Source organism: Stigmatopora nigra, chromosome 4 (assembly GCF_051989575.1).
Source record: "Stigmatopora nigra isolate UIUO_SnigA chromosome 4, RoL_Snig_1.1, whole genome shotgun sequence".
NCBI lineage: Eukaryota > Metazoa > Chordata > Actinopteri > Syngnathiformes > Syngnathidae > Stigmatopora > Stigmatopora nigra.
In genome coordinates this window covers 6,613,014-6,634,739 of record NC_135511.1, presented here as the reverse complement: position 1 = coordinate 6,634,739, position 21,726 = coordinate 6,613,014, and the positions used below count along the sequence as shown (strand labels likewise).

The following is a 21,726-nucleotide window of genomic DNA, read 5'->3' as shown; positions in this document are numbered from 1 at the left end:
TCCAATATTTCTAAGAAGAGCCCACCACAAGCTTTGGTAGCTATTTTATCAATATTGCTGCCATTTTAACTAATGCTAATCTAATTAATACTAAAATGCCTCCCTCCCTCATTACATATTTATGACACCTTATCACACGCACCTGTGTTTGAATCAGATATGTTTACATGGAAAAATTTAGTCTGATCAGAATTCAGATTAGAATGTTTCGATGCACTTTTTCATGCACACCAAGAATATTGATCAGATTAGAGTTTGTGTGTTCATGCACACTTTTAGTTAGATCAAATTCAGACTCCCCAACTATACCAAAACTAGTAGAAAAAGAAGTCGCCATAGGCGGTGCTTGAGCTTCTCCCACCCAGAGAAAACCCACACAAGCCCAGGGGAGAACATGCAACAACTCCATATGATGAGGACCGATATTATTTTGCAGTTACCCAATTTTTCTCCAGCAATCGGTTCAGTCTTGAGACCACATATTTATCTCTCGCTCTGCTTCTGTTAGTTCACAGAATAACAGATGAAAATAATCCAGACATGCGCTGTAAAAGTTTTTGCCAACATTTTGGAATAAGTATTTACATGCTCCCAAATTGGATTATATTGTTAATAAAGAAAAACATCTTTAATAGAGTGGGTTTGATCTCATGATGATTATCCACATGCTTCTATTCTGGCACGTGGTCTCTATTAAATCTTGAATCCACAACTGGCATACACTAATTTGGGAAATGTTAAAGGATGACTACTAACCAGGTTTGTTTGCAAATATTTTCTTGGGGCATTTTCTTTAGCCCCCACCACCAGTCCCAATCCCACCATTTCCACCAGAGACGTCCCCCTAGAACACACCTCTGCTGCTCCCTATGCTTTTCTCCTTCCTCTTTGTGGTGAAGTACAAAGAAACTGTTATCCTTGGGCTACTTGTTGCCACAGCAACATTTCACAGTGACAAATACCCCCCCCCCCCCCAGTACATTCCCAAGTTCTGTTCCAAGTGGGTCAGGCAGGCCTCACTAGGCAGCATCCCAATTCGATCCTGTTAAGCAAGACATGTCAGTTTTCTTATATAATGTGCTCCTTTTCATCATCACCGTTTAAAAATTCCCAACTTAATGTGGAGTTTGTGTTGTTTTGATGCTATTTAGTTACTGTTGTCTCAATCCGATGTTCAAATGGCTATTTTGGGAAAATTAGACTATCAGATTTGGTGACAAGAAGCGATCCAATCCACTATCCACATATGTTTCAAAACTACTACTGTTGTAAAGCAAACAACTGGACAAACATTTTCACTTTTTTGGTCTACTGTACTTCTCATAAAAAAATCAAACGTACTAAAAGAGCCTTATAAAAAGTTTGCAAATGGTGCATTTCTTGGTATCTGCAAAATACCTGCGTATGATCAAAAAAACAGAAAAATCTGTATCTCCTCTACTTTGTTTGCTTTACATAATCATGTAATCATGTTATTTATGGTCATTTAAAATTTGGCCATTTAAAAATAGCCTGAACATGCAAAACACCAGCTTCCATAGAGGTGGACATAGTTTGGTTTATGTAGGCTACAAAATTAACATTTGATAACACTCAAAATGGCATGTTCACATATGTGGATTGCCAGGTCTCAATTATAAATAAATAAATACCATTGTCTGATCCTTATGAACTGGAAAGTCGGCATAGAAAGATCATGAGTAATCGCTGCCAGGCACTCCCCGTTAAAATAGATTGCCTAGCGCTATCAACGCCCGTCGGTTAGATGAATGTGCTATAAAGGTTTAAAATGACATCCCTTTAAAGTCTTTGTAATGTTTTTGTTGTTGTTGTTTTTTTCCTCTCATCAGGGTTTGTGGGTGTTATGACTCTGACATGATGTCAGCATCACTCTCCAACCCACGGCCAGGTGACGAAGGCGGCCGTGTGTGGCTATCGGCCAATCATAGATGGAGTCCTACTAGAGTCACCGCTGGTTTAGGAGGACCTTCTGCCAGGAGGCAGCTGAAACACTGACATAACACTTTGGTAGGTAGGATAAACAATTCTATTTGTTGACAGATTTCTAAACTCTTTTCTCTTTCTAAATCTCTTTTCTAGGCAGATGCTTGGGTGGTAGATATGTTGCATCTTTAGACACTTTTTACCAGACACAACTTCCAGATGCTTTGTGTCTGCGTGGGTCAAGTAATTGGACAGGCACAGAGGTGAGTTTGATAGGTAGAATTTTTTTCAAATTTAGAACATCATTTGGTAATTAAATTAATGACCTTACAATTCCTAGATGTTTTAAATTGTCACATTTTGAGTTAATGTTTAAGGACTATTCATCTTTTGTCTCAAAATGTGGCAAGTGAAAAACGGCAAAGCAATTGAGATAACAATACAACATATTTGTAACTTGTGCATGACAATGTTCCATATTAGAGCTGCCAAAAATTATTATTATAGTAGTTAATTAATCGACATTATGTCTTATTTACTCTTGTTTTAATCTGGCCCTAACTGTCTCAATAAGGATGTTTTGGATGTTTTTCTTCTTCTTTGATTTATTTTGGAAAAATTATAAATAATTAAAAAGAAGAATACTTAAGTTTTAGATTAGGTAGGAGTAGGTAACCTATGGCTCGGGACCCATAGGTGGCTCTTTTGGTGGGTGCATAAGGGTCTCTGCTAACTTGTGGGCTCATATATGGACAATGCTGGTGAGAGAGCTGAGTCCCAAACCCACCAATGAGGTCACCTCAGCGCTAACACTACCTCCAGCGGCACTTTAATCATAATTCTTTATTTCAATAGACTGCATAAATACAATAGTATAACAATGTTGGCAAAAAAATTCAGACTTTTTGTTCTGTAGAATTAGGTGGAATGACAAAAACGCAAACATTTTCATCTATTTATGTACCTATCTATACTTACCACCTATATATTTTAAATTCCCAGTTTGACTCTCAAGAAATAACATGTAAAAAAATATTAATTGTTTATGGCTCTCCCCGTCAAAAACGTTCACAAACGCTGTATTAGAGGCTCAAACAAGTTGTGTTAGGTCAACATGGTCTTTGAATGACTTATTGACAATCAAAGCAGTTGTTGGTTTGTTGATAACTCATGGCAGTTCTAGCATGTGATGTCAAAGTAACTAAGGTGTTTTGATTGGAACCCTTGGTAATAATCCAAAAAAACAAGTGTCATTGTTTGTATTAGTATATCATGTATTTTTTCCCTCACATTTTATATCATTTTCAATGGCAGATGATAGTAAACAGTAATACAAAACCTTTGTTCCAAACAGGGGCTGTGCGCCTCATGTTGCTGATTCCCACTGGATGACAGTCCCAAAGCAGCAAATATAGGACTTCCCATTTCCGTGGAACGTCCTTTTCTGTCTTGTCCTGGTGCTGAGGACCTTGTTGCAGAAGCGTTCGTCACAACTGTCATCTTCAAAACAAAGGAAGCATGCGGCACATTCATGTGGAGTTATCTCACAAAAAAGCTCCACTGGAGCTTCCGGCCCAAGAGGGAGACTTGCCTCCTCCCACGGCCCCCGCACAGGGCCCCGATTCGGGGGTCAGAGCGGGAGCAGCCAGGCACTTTGACCAAGGGGATTTACGTCATCAAAAGGTCTACCAGCTTTCCATATTTTCTCAGTTGGGTGGATTTTGCACCTCCACGGAGTCCCACAGTGACACCCAAACGAGGCCTGTTCGCTTGGGTGTGAAACGGGGACTCGAGGAACCTCAGTTGACTCACAAGCGCTCTCATGTGGCGGACTGCTCTGACATTGACTTAATTGAGGGTGGAGTGCTGTGTGGGTCAGCACCAATGCCAGCAGTGTTAATGGGTTTAGTAAAGAGCTCTGGCGGTTGTGGGTCTCTCTATTCTTGCACACAAATGGAGCACAGGGACTCAGAGGGAGGGGTTTTACCCAGATCTCCCCCACTCTCCCCCAGCCACAACCCCTCCCGTCGTCCAACTCAGCACAATCATGACAGGCCCATCCCTGATGTGTTCTCTCCCCTTTTGCCAAAATCCCCCCCGATGTGTGACCCTCACGGGCACCTCTGTGAGCAGAGCTATTCTCTGGGAAACTCCGCCAAACCTGAGCCACCGAGCGGGGGGCGCACACCCATCTATTCCATAGGAAGCCCTGGAAATGAGAGTAATTGCACAGCCGGGGGCCAACCCAGCCCTCATTTGTATGACATGCCCACGTACGAGCCCCCGAGTCCCACCAGCCCCCCTGGCCCTTTCTCGCCGCCACACCGCTCGGAACTCCAGGAACCCGGAGAGGCCACGGAATGGGACGCCGGTTTGGAATCGTCCCCACCTGAGCGGAGCGCCACCCAGACCGCCGCCTCTTCCAACGGGCTGGCTTCATGGGAGAAGACACCAAGCAGTAATGGCCACCGGTTGTTATCGGCGGGCCACTGGCCGGCCAAGAAGAGGTTGCTGTCCCCGAGTGAAACAACCGAGTCGTGCTCGGAAGATGAGGGACCTTCCACCTCCAAGAGGAGCCGGCTTTCCTTGCTGGCTCCTGGCTTGGGATCTTGTCGTAGCACTGACGCTAAAGCTGCTCCTTACTGGAACCACCTTCTTCCTTCTAAGGTGAGCATACACTCATACACAGAAAGGGACAACATGCATGGTTGTCACAATTTCAATTCTTTCACGACTATCTTCTCATCAACATGTCTTAAATTAGCAATTTATTTATGAACAGGCTACCACCGACGCCAATAGACATCAAATCCTTTTGGAATTGGGAGCGTTGTCAGCCATTCTAGTTCTAATTTAGTGGACGTCTGCTTGGAATAAGTTAATATAAGTTCATAGCAGAAGGACGAAAATAGCCACATGGTTGGGTGTCTGTTATCCACAATTGTAACAACAAACCCCAACTTCTGATCATTTCAGAACTCATATTGTGCCACACTAACCTTAAATGGTCGATTTATAGCAAGCACTAACCATCCCCGGAAAGAGAATCCACTGTTCTCAAACGTAACCTTCAAATACATATACATACATTGTCATGTTATCCCACACGATACCAATATAGTGGTGCAATTCAAATCATTGGCTTCCATTGACTAAGATACATATTCATAAAAGACATAAAAATGATGTTGCCATCATATACTGAATCATTTGTTATCATATGATTACGGGTCAGTTAACTTCTTTCTTTATTCCTGTATTACAAGGTTCATTGAGGACAAAAGAAATATTTTTCCCCAAAACCATCCCATTTTTAGACCCACTCTTCTCTTTCACGGTAAATGACAGCCATTACATGACTCATTTATTAGTGATCGAGTTTGAGGCTCCTCGGTGTACTTGAACAACACTTATCATAAGAAAGCAGCATGATTTTCCAGTTCTAGTTTCGTAAGCCTAATGCACTCAAAATGATTCAATTCCACATTTTCCTTAGATTTGAAATTGAAATAGATGGCAGGGCTGCTACAAGTAATCAAATTATCCTTTATCCAATTAATCGACAGCTATTGTGATAATTCATAAATTCCAAAAACAATGGAAACATCATTTTTGCCTCTCAATAGTAAATATTTCTTCTTTCTTTTGTAAAAAATCATTAAGCCTTTACTTATTTAAATTATATTTATTAAAATATATATTAATGAAACATGCTTTTCCTTGTTCATTTTGTTTTATTAATTTCTAATTCATTTCTGAATAGGAAAAACAGCAGATATAGTAATCATTAAAAGCAGCTGATTCTATATTTCATGAATATTTTTTCAAATTGATATTTGCTTTTGCTTTTTAAATACTCTTAGTCAACTTTACTTTCACATTTTCAGCTAAAATTCCAAATACCCCAGTAAGATAACATGAAATAAAATGTGATTTGTTTAAGAGGGAATAATTGAAATAATCATGGTTTATTCGAACCTCAATTTGTCCCAGCCCTGATAGTTTATAGGTAAAAAAATAATTTTAAAAAGTGGAAGATTACAGCATACGTTTGGAACAGCACAAACGTCTCCAGAATGAATGTCATTCACATGTCAGGCATCCATTGTTCCAGTTTGACTGGGCTCATAACACGCTCCGAAATACACACAATGGCACATGCGCGTGTATCCTCTCATACAACAGTTCTGGAAGTCAATATGCAAACACAAGGAAGCCCAGAAAGAGCTTTGAATGTAGGTTGTGGTTGGTGGTGTGATGTGACTAGAATAGCAGAGTTCACAGCTCAATAAGTGAAGTGAAGAGAGACTGCTGGGACCACCTGTTGACCTTCCTAGTCCAAATGAATTGGGAAGACTAGTATTGTCTTTTGACCAGTGCTGGCACATGCAATATTTACTTGAAAATTACAGAACATATACGTTTTAGTTCAATCTCTTGATGAAATGGTGTAAAGTAGTATTGATTTTATAATCAGATGACATACCAGTGGTGTCAAACCCACCATTTTTTAAAATTCATCTTCTTTAATCTTTCCTTAAAGATGATAGAAGGGTTATTTTAGTGGGAATGTTGACACACATGATTGACTTTCACGTACCGTAAACAATGTTGTGGTGGGCTGAATCTTTGGTGTATATTCTCTAATTTAACTTTCATTACTTTTTAAATTTGATATTCTTATGGTAGGCCTATTGGACACTCTAAAATTACTCATAGGTATGGGTGTGAGTATGAATGGTTGTCCATCTGCTTGTTCCCTGTGATTGTCTAGCCACCAATACATGGTGTGCCCCACCTCTGGCCCCTGGGATAGGCTCCAGCACCCCCTGCGACCTTAGTGAGGATAAAGCGGTTCAGAAAATGAATGATTGAATGAATGATTTTGACAGTTCATGGTATGTTGGGGACTGAAAATGACTTTCCATCTTGGTTCTGTATTCAAAATGAATGAAAAAAACATTTTACACAGTAATGACTTCATGTTTTTTGTTTTTAGTGTGCCACAGATTGTACGAGGTCAGGGAGACGACTGAAAAGTGGTCCACGTGTCAAAAGGTGAGTGTCAACAATGTACAAATTCAACCTTAACAGTTCTTGGTGCCTGTATTGTATCCTTAACTCTTACAGTACCACCATGATTCCTAGCAGCGACGTAGTGTTTAATGGTGTAATATTATTTGGACTTTTAAAACCTCTCTCTGAGCTCACATTTAACTCCTGGAGGTAGAAAATTCCCCCAAGTGGCCAGGGAAATACTCTCCAACTGTGACTTGCCTTTTTTTCCCGCATTTTATGTTTGTATTATTGTTCCCACATGTTAAATGTTTCATATATTTGGCGGATCCAAGCCTTGGTGAATTTTGCTATAGTCCATCCGTGAAGCCGCGTGGTATTACTGTATTATTTGTCATGTTCAACATGACTAAATACTTGTGGACTTATGTCATCCATTTTTGTTATCTTTTCGGTCAGCCGGCAGCTGCGCAGCGGCAGACATGCAGACAGCAGAACCCTGCTGCGTTCAAGCTGGCCTTCCTCTTCCATCAGCAGATCACTTTTAGGAAACTTTGAGGTAAAAATTAAATAAAAGAAAAAAAATATTCACACATTTTCACCCTTTATTGTCACTTTGTCTTTACTATTTCAAAAGTGAGAGTGAAAATCTCCCAAAAGTCATCATTGGCTGAATCTCACCTATAATTGAACTTTTTTACCTGACTGAGATTTTGTTTTGTTTCTTGTTTGTCCAAGGAATCCATGCTAAAGGGACGCTTTTCTCCATCGGGCCGCATCGAAGGCTTCACGGCGGAGATCGGCGCGAGCGGGTCGTATTGCCCACAGCACGTCACCTTACCCGTGCAGGTTACGTACTACGACATCTCAGAGCAAAGCGCCCCCTCGCCCTTCCTGGTCAGTGAAACGACGCATCTTGTCTTTATATTTCATGTAGAGTTAAAAAAAAAGAAATATTTTCCACTGCTGGGGTAGCATGAGATTTTTTGCAATATACAAAGAGGGAAAACTGGGAGCATGTTTAAAAATAGTGTTCTTTGTATGTGTCTTAGGGTTTGATCTCCCTGGAGCATCTTGGAAAAAAAGGATACAGCATTCCCAAAGCAGGGACCATTCAAGTGGTAAGTTAACTCCGTGATTGGTTCATTGGCCGCCAGCCCTCCCACTTGATTAAAATGTCAATTGTATATCTCCTCTCCTTGGCAGACCTTATTTAATCCCAACAAAACTGTGGTAAAAATGTTCCTGGTGACCTACAACTTCGACGACATGCCTACTAATCACATGACCTTCCTTCGCCATCGTATCTTCCTGATGCCCGTAGAAGAAGAGGCGGAGGCCAAGAAACAAACATCGACAGGAAGCGTGCCGCTTGATGGCAGGAAGACTCTCTGCTACTTGATACATCTCAGGTACCAGAATATACTGTATTTTCGCAAATGTAAGTCACAACAATACTATATAGAAGTGTAGTAAACCCAAATGTTTTTTTTGTTGATTTGTTTATTTTTAATCTTTTTATGTTTAAATTAATAATTGCAACATAGTGGATTAAAGTAGCAACAATTGAAAATGTAATTCAGTCAAACTCTGATTTTGTGTGGCCCCAAAAAGGCATATGTGCATAGATCTCATATGATTTGACAAAATATAAATTTAAAAGAGCAAGATGACAAATCTTAAAACAAAAAAAAATCCTTCTTCAAATGTATAAAACTAAAATATTTTTAAACATTTCAGAAATGAAAGGAGAATATATTTCCTCTTTTTTGGAAGAATATATAAGATATATATGTTTTCCCTCTTTTCAATTAAAATAGGTCAATGCAAGTAAAAGATAAAAAAGGATATATGATTTTAATTTTTTTATTTACTAATTTATTTTCTATTAAAATATTAAACATATTTGTTATTAAAAGGCTTGAAAAACACCATTTGCATTATTTTACTGATTTCCTAAAATATCCAACAAAAATGAATAAAATATATATATTTTTTATTCAAACTGAAGAAATAACAAATTGATTCTTTCTCTTTTTATCCATAAAATTTAGTGCGTCTTATACATGAAGCAGTATTTGCAATGAAAACGCTGAAAAAAGACAAATCAGCTCATTGTTAGTTTAACACTGACGCTAAACAATTCAACAACCAATGAAGAGTTTGACACACCAGCAGTATAGCTCTACCACAAACCGGTGCTACTGGTACCACAGTTTATGACCACATCTTTTCAATTCTTTGGCTGCTGTAACCAATAGCATGAAACATTGGGTTTCCCTGAAGCTGAAGGTGCAATTAAAGTCACCTATTTTTGTCTCATTCAGATTCCACAGCTCCAAATCTGGGAAGATCTACTTGCACAACGATATCCGGCTGCTATTCTCCCGCAAGCCCGTGGAAGTTGACACGGGGATCCCTTACGAACTCAAGTCTTTCACCGAGGTGCCAAGTAACCCAAAATACTCCCCCCGTGTGTGACCCTCTCCCCCATGCTTCCAGATTCGGACTGACAGATTTCAGGAGGGAAGCCCATTGCCTACAGGACTCGCTCTTGATACAAGATGGGTGAAAAGTCTATACAAAGAAATGCACACATGCACACACACACACACACCTGACTGAATACAGACTTCACACATCTGGTGGTGACTCACGTTTAACTTGCATGCCTTGTGACTTCAACACCTAAGTTTTCCTCGAGTGATGTTTGTACCACGCTGCCCTTCACTCTGCCTAACGCAAAAAGTTCTCCAATCCCTCACTACAGAGTGGTTTTATTGAAAAACACTGATGAGAACACAGTGAGTATTTCAATCGTATGACTCAACTCCCTGTTTTGTAGGCAGATTGAGGGACAGTGTGCTTTTTTTTTTTTAAAGATTTATTTTTTTAGTTTTTTTTCCCAGAACGAAAAAAATGAAAGAAGTGTAGTATTTTTTAATTTATGGATTGTTTTTTTTTTTTTTTTGCAAATGTCTTAAGAAGCAATATGCTGCACAAAAAGTAGTGTGTGCTCTTTTAGCCAGACAACCTTCCTTTCTCTGAGAGGGGATGGGACTTGAGGGAGGTTATGGGAGGGGTGGAAAGTGGGATATTTAATTACCGAGGGGGAAGGCCGGGGGGGCTTATATGTATATATTAATAAAACTAGTGACTGGCGAAAACAAATGGATGGGCTTCGTATTATATTTAGTTATACATGCTCTGTTGCAATCTCAGCCTTTTTTTCTACATCAGTTTCTACCATGAAGAGGTCAACTGTTCCACGAGTTATTTTTCCTGCACGATTTTGATAGTTAGGGCGGCCTGGTGGATGAGTGGTCATGTGGAACCCAAATTTCTGAGATCAAGGGTTCGATCCCAGGTCCAGACTTTCCAAAGGGGAGTTTACATGTCCTCCCCTGGCTTGTGTGGGTTTTCTCCGGGTACTACGGTTTCTTCCCACATCACAAAATTGTGCTTGCTAGGATAGTTGAACATTTTAAATTGCCCCTAGGTATGAGTGTGAGGGCAAATGGTTGTCTTTCTCCTTATGCCCTGTGAATGGTTGGCCTTAAATCAGGGTATCTCAAACCTGATGCCTGTAGTTAGCTGGGATAGAAAAACTAAAATCTGTTATTTACTAAACAAGATTCTTTCTGCAGGAATGCTTATGAGAAAGGCACTGGTACCAAACTCGAACCCCTAGGCCAGGTGCAGCTGTTCATCTATGTATTTATGTTCCATACTGCTTATCCTCAGGTAGCATATGGGGGGTGCTGGAATCTATCCTAGCGAACCTCTGCACAGGCAGTAACCGGACAACACCAGACTGGTCACCAGTCAGTCATAGGGAGCACACAGAGGGATCCCATGCTTGCCCGTACCCAAGACAGGTGAGTGTACTACTGTACAATCAGATCCGGCTAGTGAAATTAAAGTATTTTCTGCTAAAATAAAAATTTAATATAATTTACCTTTTAAAAAAAACTCTTCAAAATATAACAGTTTTTTTCATTTTTTTCAGATTCTTTTTTTCTATTTAAAAAATGCTTTTGCGTTAAAAATATAACATAATATATTATTTAAAAGTTGACAATTTTCTTGTATTTTCCATTCTAAACTAACAAAGCATTAACAGTAAGATGGTTTGCTGCTTTCCCTTAAACTAAATGGAAAGGAATTGATGGAATTTTTAGGTGAAAATAGTTTCGCTAAATATTTCATTCATTTGCTGACAGACATAATTACCCTATCAACAGGAAGTGGCATCACTTGGCCAAATCTGTTGGCAACATCTTGAACCTCATCTAGATTACATCGAGCATCATATGGGCGGCGCCCTCGATGGCTTGACTCATGACCGACAAGAGGTGATGCACTGGGGCCCACGCGCTCGCTTCTCTCGACGATTTCGCTTGGAAGTAGGCTTTGCTCAAACTGGGAAAGGTTGCCAAGTTGATTTCAATCGGTGCCCAGATCACATGCCTGCATTACACATGAGGATGTGACAAAAAATGAGGAAAAGACACTCACGTGTTGTGGTAAAATCAATGGCACTCACCTATATTTACTTGGGAATGCTGGAGGCCACAAAAAAGCACGATCTATCAGCATGAGCTGATCATTGATTTTCCGCACCTTCAGTGGCCTAAACCAGGTGAGACAGAGTCAAGGGCTTATATTGAGTTTCTCAAATTGACTAATCTGATCAATTATTGATTACTTTGTAATCAGTCGACTAATCGGCTCGTGTAAATTATCCCCTATTCAATGTTCTGTACTATTAAAAGGTCTTATATTTTGATTTTAAATGTACTTTGTAACCAAAAACAAACTCCTGATAAAACTTCTACTGTAAATAGGATTTAAGTACCGATCTTTAGCCCAGTGTCGCGAGTGGTTAGTGTGTCGGCCTGACAGCTCTGGGGACTTGGGTTCAAGTCTAAGTCGGTCCACCTTTTTGGAGTTTTGGGGGCTTGTGTGGGCTTTTTTCGGGTACTCCGGTTTCCTCCCACATTCCAAAAATATGCAAGGTGGGCTGTTTGAACACTCTAAATTGCCCCTGAGTATGTGTGAGCGTGAATGGTTGCCCTGCGATAGGGTGTCACCCGCCTCTGGCCCAGAGTTAGCTGGGCTAGGCTCCAGCACTCCTACAATTTTTCCTTTTCCTTTTGTTTTAAACAATATTTTAAAATGTAATGACCATTGATTACTAGTTTTGAATTGATATCTGGTGTACGGGGAAGGTGTGTTACGTTTCATTGGCCAGGTCTGAGCTTTGAATGACGTGCTCCAAGCGAGTCGCTGCATTTCGAAAGATGGCCACTGCTCGTTTTATTGGCTCTGGAACGAGATACAATGGTTATAGATGAGAATTTCGAAAATTCCATGTTGAATAGTACAGTATATACTGTACAATTCATTGTACATTTTCGACTGCTTAATGGTAAACCCCTTGATGCCTGATTTTACATGTACATGTAATAACTCTTTCGGTGCCATGACAATGCTAGATGTCCAATCATTCTCCTGCTATGAAATGAATCGCATAGACGGCCAAACCATTTGAAATGGGAGAGTTGGCTTGTCAGCCTGGGCGATAACACCCATGAAAAAGTGACCCATTGGTCGAGTGGTTATCCTGTTGGCTGGTTTGATCTATGGTAGATACTCACTGTGTCTAGTTTGCATGTTCTCCCCGGGCTTGTGTGGGTTTTCTCCAGGTAATCCGGTTTCCTCCCACTTCCCAAAAACATGCAAGGTAGGCTGTTTGAACACTCTAAGTTCCCCCTAGGCGTGTGTTTCCGTCTCCTTGTGCCCTGCAATTGGGTGGCCAGCGATTCGTGGTGTCTTCCACTTGATGCCCATAGTTAGCTGGGATAGGCTCTAACACCCCTGTGACCCTTGTGAGGATAAGCTGCTCGGAAAATGAATGAATGTTTTCTTCATCTACTTCTGTATTTTCAGGCACCAATGGGTTCATCATAACTGATTGGCATGTAAAGAAACAGATCCTTACCCATGGAAATATTCATTTTAAGGAGTGTGTCTTCATAGTGTTTCACAGCCTCGCTCAGGTAAGCCTCAAGGCTTTCGGCATAATCGCTGCAGTTGATTGGTAGCAGCAGACTGTCTGCCAGTCGCACTAGGACGCTTCCGGCGGTTTTGGCCACGGCCTGGTGAGTGTAGAAGCCTGTCAACAAATGAACAAAAATGACTCTGCAATTCAATTCTTAGCATTTTCAACACAATGGTTACATAACAATCACCCTTGGTTCTTATATCACACTTTTAGGATCCCTCTACAGTAAATGTAGCTCATTGGAATGTACCAATCACATCAATGTGTTTGTAAACAAAGGAAAATACATATGTACATAAATTAAGTCACTTACCAGGGTCAATGAACGTGGAGCAATAGTCGAATGTGTCATAGGCCGTGTGGTACGCAGGGTAAATCCTGACATTTGTTTTAGACTAAGGGAAAAATGAATTCCATTAAATAATCAACAAGAATAGGAAATAATGAATAGTAAAATAATGTTTTCACTAATTGTTACATTTGACATTTAGAACTTATTTCATTTTGTCCATATTATTTATTTATGTTTGAGAATCATATTAGGAAAATTGCATTGATTTAAAATGAAATCATCATTCCCCTGTAGTGCGTTGGTGTCCAACTTGCATTCTGGGGGTAAGATTTGGCCCATTGTGTCTTTTGTTATGGACCCCGAAAGTTCTATGCTTGGACTTCATGTTTCTCGCTAAAATTAACTTCAATTACAATTTCTGTCGTCCTCAATGTAAGAAAAAGCACTACAAAAATATGACTTCAAAAATCTATATACAAAGAAAGTGGCAGATAAGCAGAACGAAAGATGAGTTGATGAAAAATAGGGACAGATTCAAAATAGCAAATTAGACTTTTTCCTATTGTTCCCTTTTTTTTTTTTTTGCTAAAACGAAATAAAAAATAATAATAATGATCATTTCCCTATAAATGTTTCCATTAAAAGGAAACCATCACTAACTTGGTCCCTAAATAAAAATGTTTTGACACCACTGCACTATTGGATGTTCCTAAAAATATTTTTCAATTCAATGTACATTTTCCTTACCTTGTCATAAATGTACATAAGATCCAAGGAAGTGATTCCCAAGTAATGAACAAATGGTGCATAATCACTACCTGCTCCAGTGAGATATCCAATTCTGTTGCAGGTACAATGAATGCAATATATTAGAAGTTAGTAAGGGCTAAGAACATCAAAATTTTAAAGGGAAATGATGAAACATTTCTGTCAAGTGGTGCAATACCTTGGAATGGTTCCGTGCACTGGGCTTGTTCTGTTAGAATAGCGTATCCACTGGTCATACACAGACATAGAATCTGAACCAGGAGCCTTAACCTGACCAACAGATAAACTTGGATCAGATAAAACCACATTTTTTAGAATGTTTGTGTTATGTTAGTTAAAAAATATATACTAAGTAACTTTATGGGTTTTAAAAAAATGTCAACTTTGTAAAGACTTGTTGGTTAAAAATGGGCACATCACATTGTAGATCTTTTAAGCTTCAATATTACGTTTGTATAGCCTGGCTTATATGACACTAAAATGTGATGTTGTACATTTTTGTACCCCAGGTTTAAACTATATTTGTATTTTTCCATACAGTAATTTTGTATATATTTTTCATGAATACAATTACGAATTAATATAATAATATAATAGTTCCGACAAAGACACTAAAGTTGATTTTGTTGAAAAAAAAATAGAAAAATTATTTATGTATTTTTGTCACTGCCTGACAGATATTCAATTTAAAAAAATATAGGAAGAATCTACTGTTTTATATTAATTTTTGATGAATTAAACAAAAAGGGTTCACCTTTTTCAATTGAAAAAAAACACAAAAATGGACAAAGTCTAAATAAAACATGAATGTGCTAAAGGCTGTGACATGCCTGCCCTCTACTGGATAATTTGTAATCAAGAGCAGTTGGTTTCAGTGAAAATAAATTAGACGCCTGTCAATGGCAGCCATAGTTCAACAAGTGTGAACCCAATGTAACTTGAATTCAACTCTACATATAGTCGGTCAAGTTTATCCACAAGTAGCTTCTGACCTGTTTCGCAGCTGTGAAGATGACATTCTCTAGCGATGGCATCCCTAATGCCCGAAGACTGGCGTTGCCTGGGAGAAGTTGTAGTAAAACGCAAATGGAATCAGATGACAACTCAACCATTTGTACAGATGTGATCAGTTTAAAAAAAAGAGGCAATATTTTCTCATATTTAATGTTTAAAATATGGGGGGAAATGTTCAAGTCACTTTTTTGGGTAAACAATATTTAGCAACTTCAATATTTATTTCTAAATAAGTACATTTAATTTGTAAATCTAAATCGGAAATTTAAGTATTAACTCTAAACCCTAATTATAAATAATAAACAGAACTGTGGGACCAATGTGGTAACCACTCATCTACTGGGAGGGGTTTAGATACATCACTTATTATTTAGAAATACATTTTAAAATGGTGTGATATTGCTATAAATATGCAAAAAAAAGTTATTCGAAAATGTAATGTATTTGAAACAGAAACACAGTGTGGGGATAATTCTGAGAAAAGGTTGCCCTCTTTTTAACCAAGTGCAGGTTTGCAAATGTCGGCGGTCCGGACTCAACTGCGTTACCTTGAACTGCAACATCTACATTAATGTAAGCCACGGTGCGTTCACTGAGTTTGGTGAAGTATTGCTGTGGAGTAAAAAAAGAAGAAGACATACAGTACAAGTCTTTGTTTTGCTCGAAAGGGGAATGTTGACCTCAGTGAATTCTGTCGAGCCAATAAGGCCAAACTCTTCAGCCCCCCAGCTTGCAAATATGATAGATCTGCGTGGCCTCCATTTGCCTGCAAACCAGGTGAAGAAGAAAAACTTGATTATACACTGTTTGTTAATATTACTTTATGAATTCATTTTAAAATAATTAAAATAGAGAAAATGGAATGATTTTCACTGTGGATTCCCACTGTTAAAAAACTCAAGAGGATTAAAAAGTGTTTTTTTCATTAAATATTTAAAAATAAATAAAATATTAACTGTTTCCCCCTATTGAATTTTTGAAAATGTGAAGAAATAAAATGTCGAACAAACTAAAAAGAAGAATAAATAATAATAAAAAAGACAAAAAAGAATATTGACTGTTAAAGAAACCCATGAATATTGGTATTAAAAATAAAAAGAATCACTGTTCTATTTATATTTTTGATAAATGAAGAAAAATAATATCAATTTACATTTTAATCTTCATTATATTAATTACAACTTTTCAATTTTATTTAAAGCAATTTTTAAAATACACACAAAAGTGAAATAAAATGGAGAAAACCTACTCAAAAGAATATTAGTATTTTTTTATGAAAAGAATATAAAAGGATTATCAATGAATTTTGTTGGTGCAGATTGATTCAAACTGGAAAGAAAAAAAAGGCTTTTTATAGTCAGAAAAGTGCAGTTATCTGATATTTTCAATTAGCTGCAAAACTTTGGCAGCCATTGTCAGAGATAGACGTCTAATCCATTTGGACTTAGCCCAGGAGGATTGGACGATTGCTTCCTCGTTTAAACGGATTCGAAAGTTTATCGTCATCAGTGCCAGTGAAATATGATCATTCCCATCTCGGCCCACCTTGTTTGACAGTCTTGCCAAGCACACGAGTTAGCTCCAGCATTACAGACGTCCCACTGCTCGGGTCAATAGCACCATGAACCCAACTGTCCCTGTGGTTCCCATAGATCACATATCTGTCTGCAGACCAAGATGGAACATTATTCAGAAACAGTACGTGGGCATTATTTGTAAACAAACCAGGATGGACCAGGGGGCCTTACCCGGCTCAACGCTTCCCCTGATAACGCCCATCACATTAGAGGAGTTCTTCACTGTGCCCTTGTTGAATATGTCCATTTTCACGTCACTAATACACAGCAAGATTCCCTTATATTTTTTAAGTCACAACAAAATACAGTGTTCCCCCACTACTTCGCGGTTCAGATATCGCAGACTCAGAGCTTAGCGGATTTTTTTTGGAAAATAAATAAATAAAAATACAAATATTACATTGAAAAAAACATATTTTACAGTTTTTTTTCGTTATAACATGAATTTCACTCTCTCTACCCGTATTCTATATGATGTACTGTATACAGGGGGGTAAAAATTTGGGGAGGGGGGGGGGAGAATTAAATTCAAATTAAGCATTTTTGAAGGGGAATCCCTACTTCGCGCAAATGCACTTATCGCGGGTGGTCCCGGTCCCCATTAACCGCGATAAGCGAGGGAACACTGTACAGATTCCTCAAACATGCTTCAGAAAACCCAATTTCATGCAAGGTTATTGTCAACTTAAAACTGTGTATTTCTATTATATACTGGAAAATGGAAAAACAGAATAAGTATGGTATGTAGTATTAATAGGAGTAATGCTGTTTTACGTATTTTTTTATTATCACAGCCATATCTGGTCTACAATATTCGGGGGATTACTGTATAAAATGGTTCTAATTGATAAGTGTTGCTATTAGTGTAATGAAAATGTAGATTTGCATTCATAACTTATGTCCATGCTTTTATTACATGTGTCTTTTATGCAGTGATGTAGGACAAATAAGTGTTGTCAGTGAATGATCATACTTCAGCACCAGTGATGGGGATATACGTCCAATCTGCATTTATTACCATGAATGGCAGCCATGTTGTCGACTATTACCTGTTGTGGAAATGAGAAGTCTCTCGAAAGCCTGGACCACCGTAGTTGTAAGTACAGTTGAATCCTCCTTGCCAAAAATTTGGTGCTGCATCACCATCCAGCTCACTAAAATATCAAATGAAAATGTGTTTCAAATCACATGCATCAGTGCCTTAAGATATGAGTTGAATTTGTTTATTGACCATATTTGTGTTGGTACATTATTCTAGCCACTTTAGTCACTTTGTACCACATACCCATATTGACTACTGCATATTCATTGTGTTGACTATTTATCGATCAATTGCAGGGGTGTCAGACTCTGTTTTATTTTAATTCACATTTAAAATATATTTTAAAATCTACTTACCAAATTAAAGCATATGCATCCTCAAAGCCAATGGGTTGAATTGGAATCGGAGGAATCCCAGTGATGTCCTTTTCTGGAATTCTGTAAGTTTCTTCTGCAAATTGTGAACAATTGTGTAAACATACTTTGCAATGATCTATTTCACTTGAAAGGGGCTTGTTGTAAAAATCACACTGTCATGTGGCATTATACACTACAAGGCCAGTAGTAAAAAGAACAATAAAACAATAGACTTGTTTATCAGCACTTATATTACCTTTGGCAGCCAAGTAAGGAGTGAGCAGGTCTCCGTAGTTTGAAGCATACGAGCCTCTCTCCACGCCGGAAGGAGGCATGTACCAAGAATGCGGATACGTCTCGTTAAGGTCCGACATCAAGCCATCGTTAATGTCAAAAGGGTCCGTGTAGACGAGTACACCGAGGATACCGTAAGGTGCTGCGTTGATAGCCTAGATCACACAAAGGTTACAGTGCGCCCTATAATCATATGTGCCTTGTATATGGATGAAAAATTGCTAATCATGGTATGGAATTCCATCATTCCCTTTTATGCAGCTCCATCTAGATGCATAATTAAACCCGCCAATCACCACATTTACTACGTCTACTGCATTTTATAATGAGGTGCACCTTATAAATAGAAATATTTTTAAAACAAACCATCTATTGAAAGTGCGTTTCATACTACAGTGTGCCATATAGTGCAGAAAATACTGAATTTTGGAATTACTCTATAAAATTGAGGTTCTTTCGAGAGTTTAAGTAAAACTTACTTTGTCTCCTCTCTTTGCTCCGCCATATCTTGTGATGGCGATTGTGCCTGTGAGGTTCAGGTTTTGGCTCAGCAGCCTGTAGTCATATACTGTCCCGTAGTTGGCGTACACAAGTTTGCCCTTAAACCATTTAAAAATAATACATTCAGAAACACAAAGTCATTAAATTGGGGTTGTGGGAACAAGGGTCTTGTTCACTACCCATGATGGTCTGATACGTTCCATCTATTTTCATTAAAACCACTTTGAGGGATTGGATTTGTGGCACCGTCATTGGAAATGAATATTGGGAAAATGGCTGTCTTAATTTCGTAGGATGATCGCGACTAATCAACTTTTTCATCATTAAATTATCTTATGAGTTCAGAATGTACTCCACCCCATTCTCATAGTTATCTGAAACTCCAGCACCCCTGTGACGCTTATGAGGATGAGCAGTGCATCTGATGAATGACTGAACATTAAAAATACTATTAAAACTATCAAGTGCTGCTTATTCTTGAAATTAATAAAAACATTTAAAAAAGCTTTTGCTTTATACATTTTATTTACATTTTTGAAACTAAAGAAAGAATAATAAACATGAAATATGTTAGTATTTATGGACTTGATTTATTGTATTTACGTTAAAACATTTGAAAAACAATATTAACATGAAATAAGGTTTTTTATCATTATTTAAAATTGAAATCAAAAGTTTAAAAAGAAATCTCTAATTTTTGAAGTGCATTACATAAAAGCAGATTCAAAAGCAATAGATCTCTTTCTAACATTTTGAATTTTAAATTAAATATTTTGGACTTTCTGTCTGAATGACTTAAGGATCCAAACAATGTTTACATTGTTAAAGTTTACTTTCAGTCATATTGTTTTCTTGCAAATTTTTTAATCATCCACCTTTTACTTGAGCTAAACATTGAACTGAGGCTTGAATGGACTTCAAACTCTTGATTTGACTTTACAACTTTTCCGTCTCATCAACAGTTAGGAGAACTGTCCTTAAAGGCCACCTATCACATTTGTGTGTGCGTGCGTGTTTACTGAATTCAATAGATTGGACTGAGTCCAAACCTAGTTACATTTTCAATAGTTATGGATATTTATGAGTCTTTATCATGTACTTTGAATACAAGATTCATTTAATTGGTGTGTAAAAAAATGTGAAAGTGGGCCTTTAAAGTGTTTATTTTAATTTTTTTTTTTTTTACCTGCACATGCCCACTAGGAGAGTAAGCAGCATAAGGTTGAACCACAGCAGGATCCTCCTGTTCGGTAGTGTAGGCTTTCTCCTTCTCTCTGGCCATATGCAGAACATGATTGGACGTGTTTACTGAAACAAATTGATAAAGCAAGTGTGATTTTAAGACACTATATCTTGGTTTCAATGCCAACTCACCCACAGTGATCGTGTTAGGCCTGTCAGGATCAGGAAATGACAAGTAGACCATGTATTCCTCCCTCCATGCCCTGTCCAAACCACTTTCTGGATCCTGCCATCGTTTGAGCATCAGCTGCACCGTTTTCTCGTCTCCGACTGTCGTGGCCATATGGGGGAATCTCGTCAGCTCCCTGCAAATACATATCTATGAATGTTGTCATGTTTTCATTCATTCATTCATATTTCAAACCGCTTTGTCCTCATTTTAGGGTCACGGGTGGTGCTGGAGCCCATCCCAGCTGACTTTGGGCCAGAGGCAGGGGACACCCTGAATCAGCGGCCAGGCGATCGCAGGGCATAAGGAGACGGACAACCATGTACACTCACACCCATATCTACGGGCAATTTAGAGTGTCCAATCAGCCTACCATGCATTTTTGGAATGTATCGGAATTGGAATACCCGTATTAAACCCACGCAAGTGGACCAGCCTGGATTTGAACCGAGGACCCCAGAGCTGTGAGACCTTCGTACTAACCACTCGCGACGCCAGGCCGTCTACTAAGGTATGTTTTGCCAATTCAAAAATGGAATTAAATGAGGCATAGTTTTTTTAAATTTTTTATAAATGGATTAAAATAATTAGATTGAAAGCCCTAAATATTCATTTTTTTATAGATCTAAAACAATATTTATCTGAGCTTTTTTATATCTATATTTATAGATTTTACAAAATTATTTTTCAACTGAAAACGCAGAAAAAAATGATTAAACAATGACAATTATTGATTTAAAAAGGGGGAAAATCAGGAAATTTAATATACAGCTATACTCTTCATTTTAATTTGATCCCAAAACACAAAGTCGGCACCATGATTTACTTTCCCGGGCCACACAAAATGATGCGGCGGGCCAAATTTGGCCCCCGAGTTGCCACTTTGACACACGTGCTCTAAACGAAAATCTAACTCTGGATTTAGCCAATGCCAAAAATGAGTATGTCGCCTCTGGTTAAAATGATTAAATCTTTTGGCCCATGCCATGACATTTTTCCTGCTTTCATTTTCTGCTTATCCTCACAACGATTATGGGTCCTTGACATTATAATTCGGGATTTTTGGCAGAGTATGATATAGCAGTAAAATGTTAGGATTAAAGAATCCAGAACAGTGTAGAGAATAAATCACCCAACCATCATGAGAGATGACAATATTGTGTTTCTAGAGTGTTATAACCTTTCAGAACAAAAAGTATTCACAGCATTTTTTCATTTTCTCCATTATTGGATCAAAAACTGACCTTAGGTTTTCCTCAATGCGTTTGTTGTCCACTTTGGACAACAACTCGTCGAGTAGCTTCTCATCCACATCCTTGGACACGTCCTTCAACCAGTCTGACTCAAAGTCAATACTTTTTTCAATGGCATAGTGTCCGAGAAGAATTCCTGCTGTCAACACAGCTGCGCCACACAAAAGTCCAACCAACACCGTTTTAAACAT

General features: G+C 38.4%; 2 protein-coding genes across 7 annotated transcripts in view; one reads left to right on the top strand and one right to left on the bottom strand.

The window, feature by feature from the left end:
• Positions 1-10,042, top strand: part of atosb (atos homolog b) — a 22,736-nt gene extending 12,694 nt beyond the window's left edge. For 5 of the 6 annotated variants that reach the window (XM_077714243.1, XM_077714239.1, XM_077714241.1 and 2 more), the window contains 9 exons: positions 1,851-2,028; positions 2,101-2,207; positions 3,299-4,611; positions 6,944-7,002; positions 7,420-7,519; positions 7,699-7,857; positions 8,013-8,081; positions 8,167-8,372; positions 9,288-10,042. In XM_077714243.1, coding sequence (XP_077570369.1) covers positions 3,463-4,611; positions 6,944-7,002; positions 7,420-7,519; positions 7,699-7,857; positions 8,013-8,081; positions 8,167-8,372; positions 9,288-9,441 — 1,896 coding nt within the window. In that variant the 5' untranslated portion in view covers positions 1,851-2,028; positions 2,101-2,207; positions 3,299-3,462 and the 3' untranslated portion in view covers positions 9,442-10,042. The remainder of the gene's footprint in view (positions 1-1,850; positions 2,029-2,100; positions 2,208-3,298; positions 4,612-6,943; positions 7,003-7,419; positions 7,520-7,698; positions 7,858-8,012; positions 8,082-8,166; positions 8,373-9,287) is intronic. The other variant, XM_077714244.1, reaches the window with a different exon arrangement.
• Positions 9,838-21,726, bottom strand: naaladl1 (N-acetylated alpha-linked acidic dipeptidase like 1). The gene is made up of 19 exons (XM_077714238.1): positions 21,527-21,726; positions 20,246-20,418; positions 20,058-20,179; positions 18,850-18,969; positions 18,333-18,525; positions 18,077-18,170; positions 17,728-17,832; positions 16,850-16,935; positions 16,647-16,766; positions 15,782-15,867; positions 15,650-15,713; positions 15,080-15,147; positions 14,266-14,357; positions 14,067-14,160; positions 13,341-13,422; positions 12,965-13,138; positions 12,201-12,288; positions 11,507-11,593; positions 9,838-11,430 (listed from the first exon to the last, which is right to left on the bottom strand). Exons 1-19 carry the CDS (start codon positions 21,724-21,726, stop codon positions 11,253-11,255), a joined length of 2,226 nt encoding a protein of 741 aa, XP_077570364.1. The 3' UTR covers positions 9,838-11,252.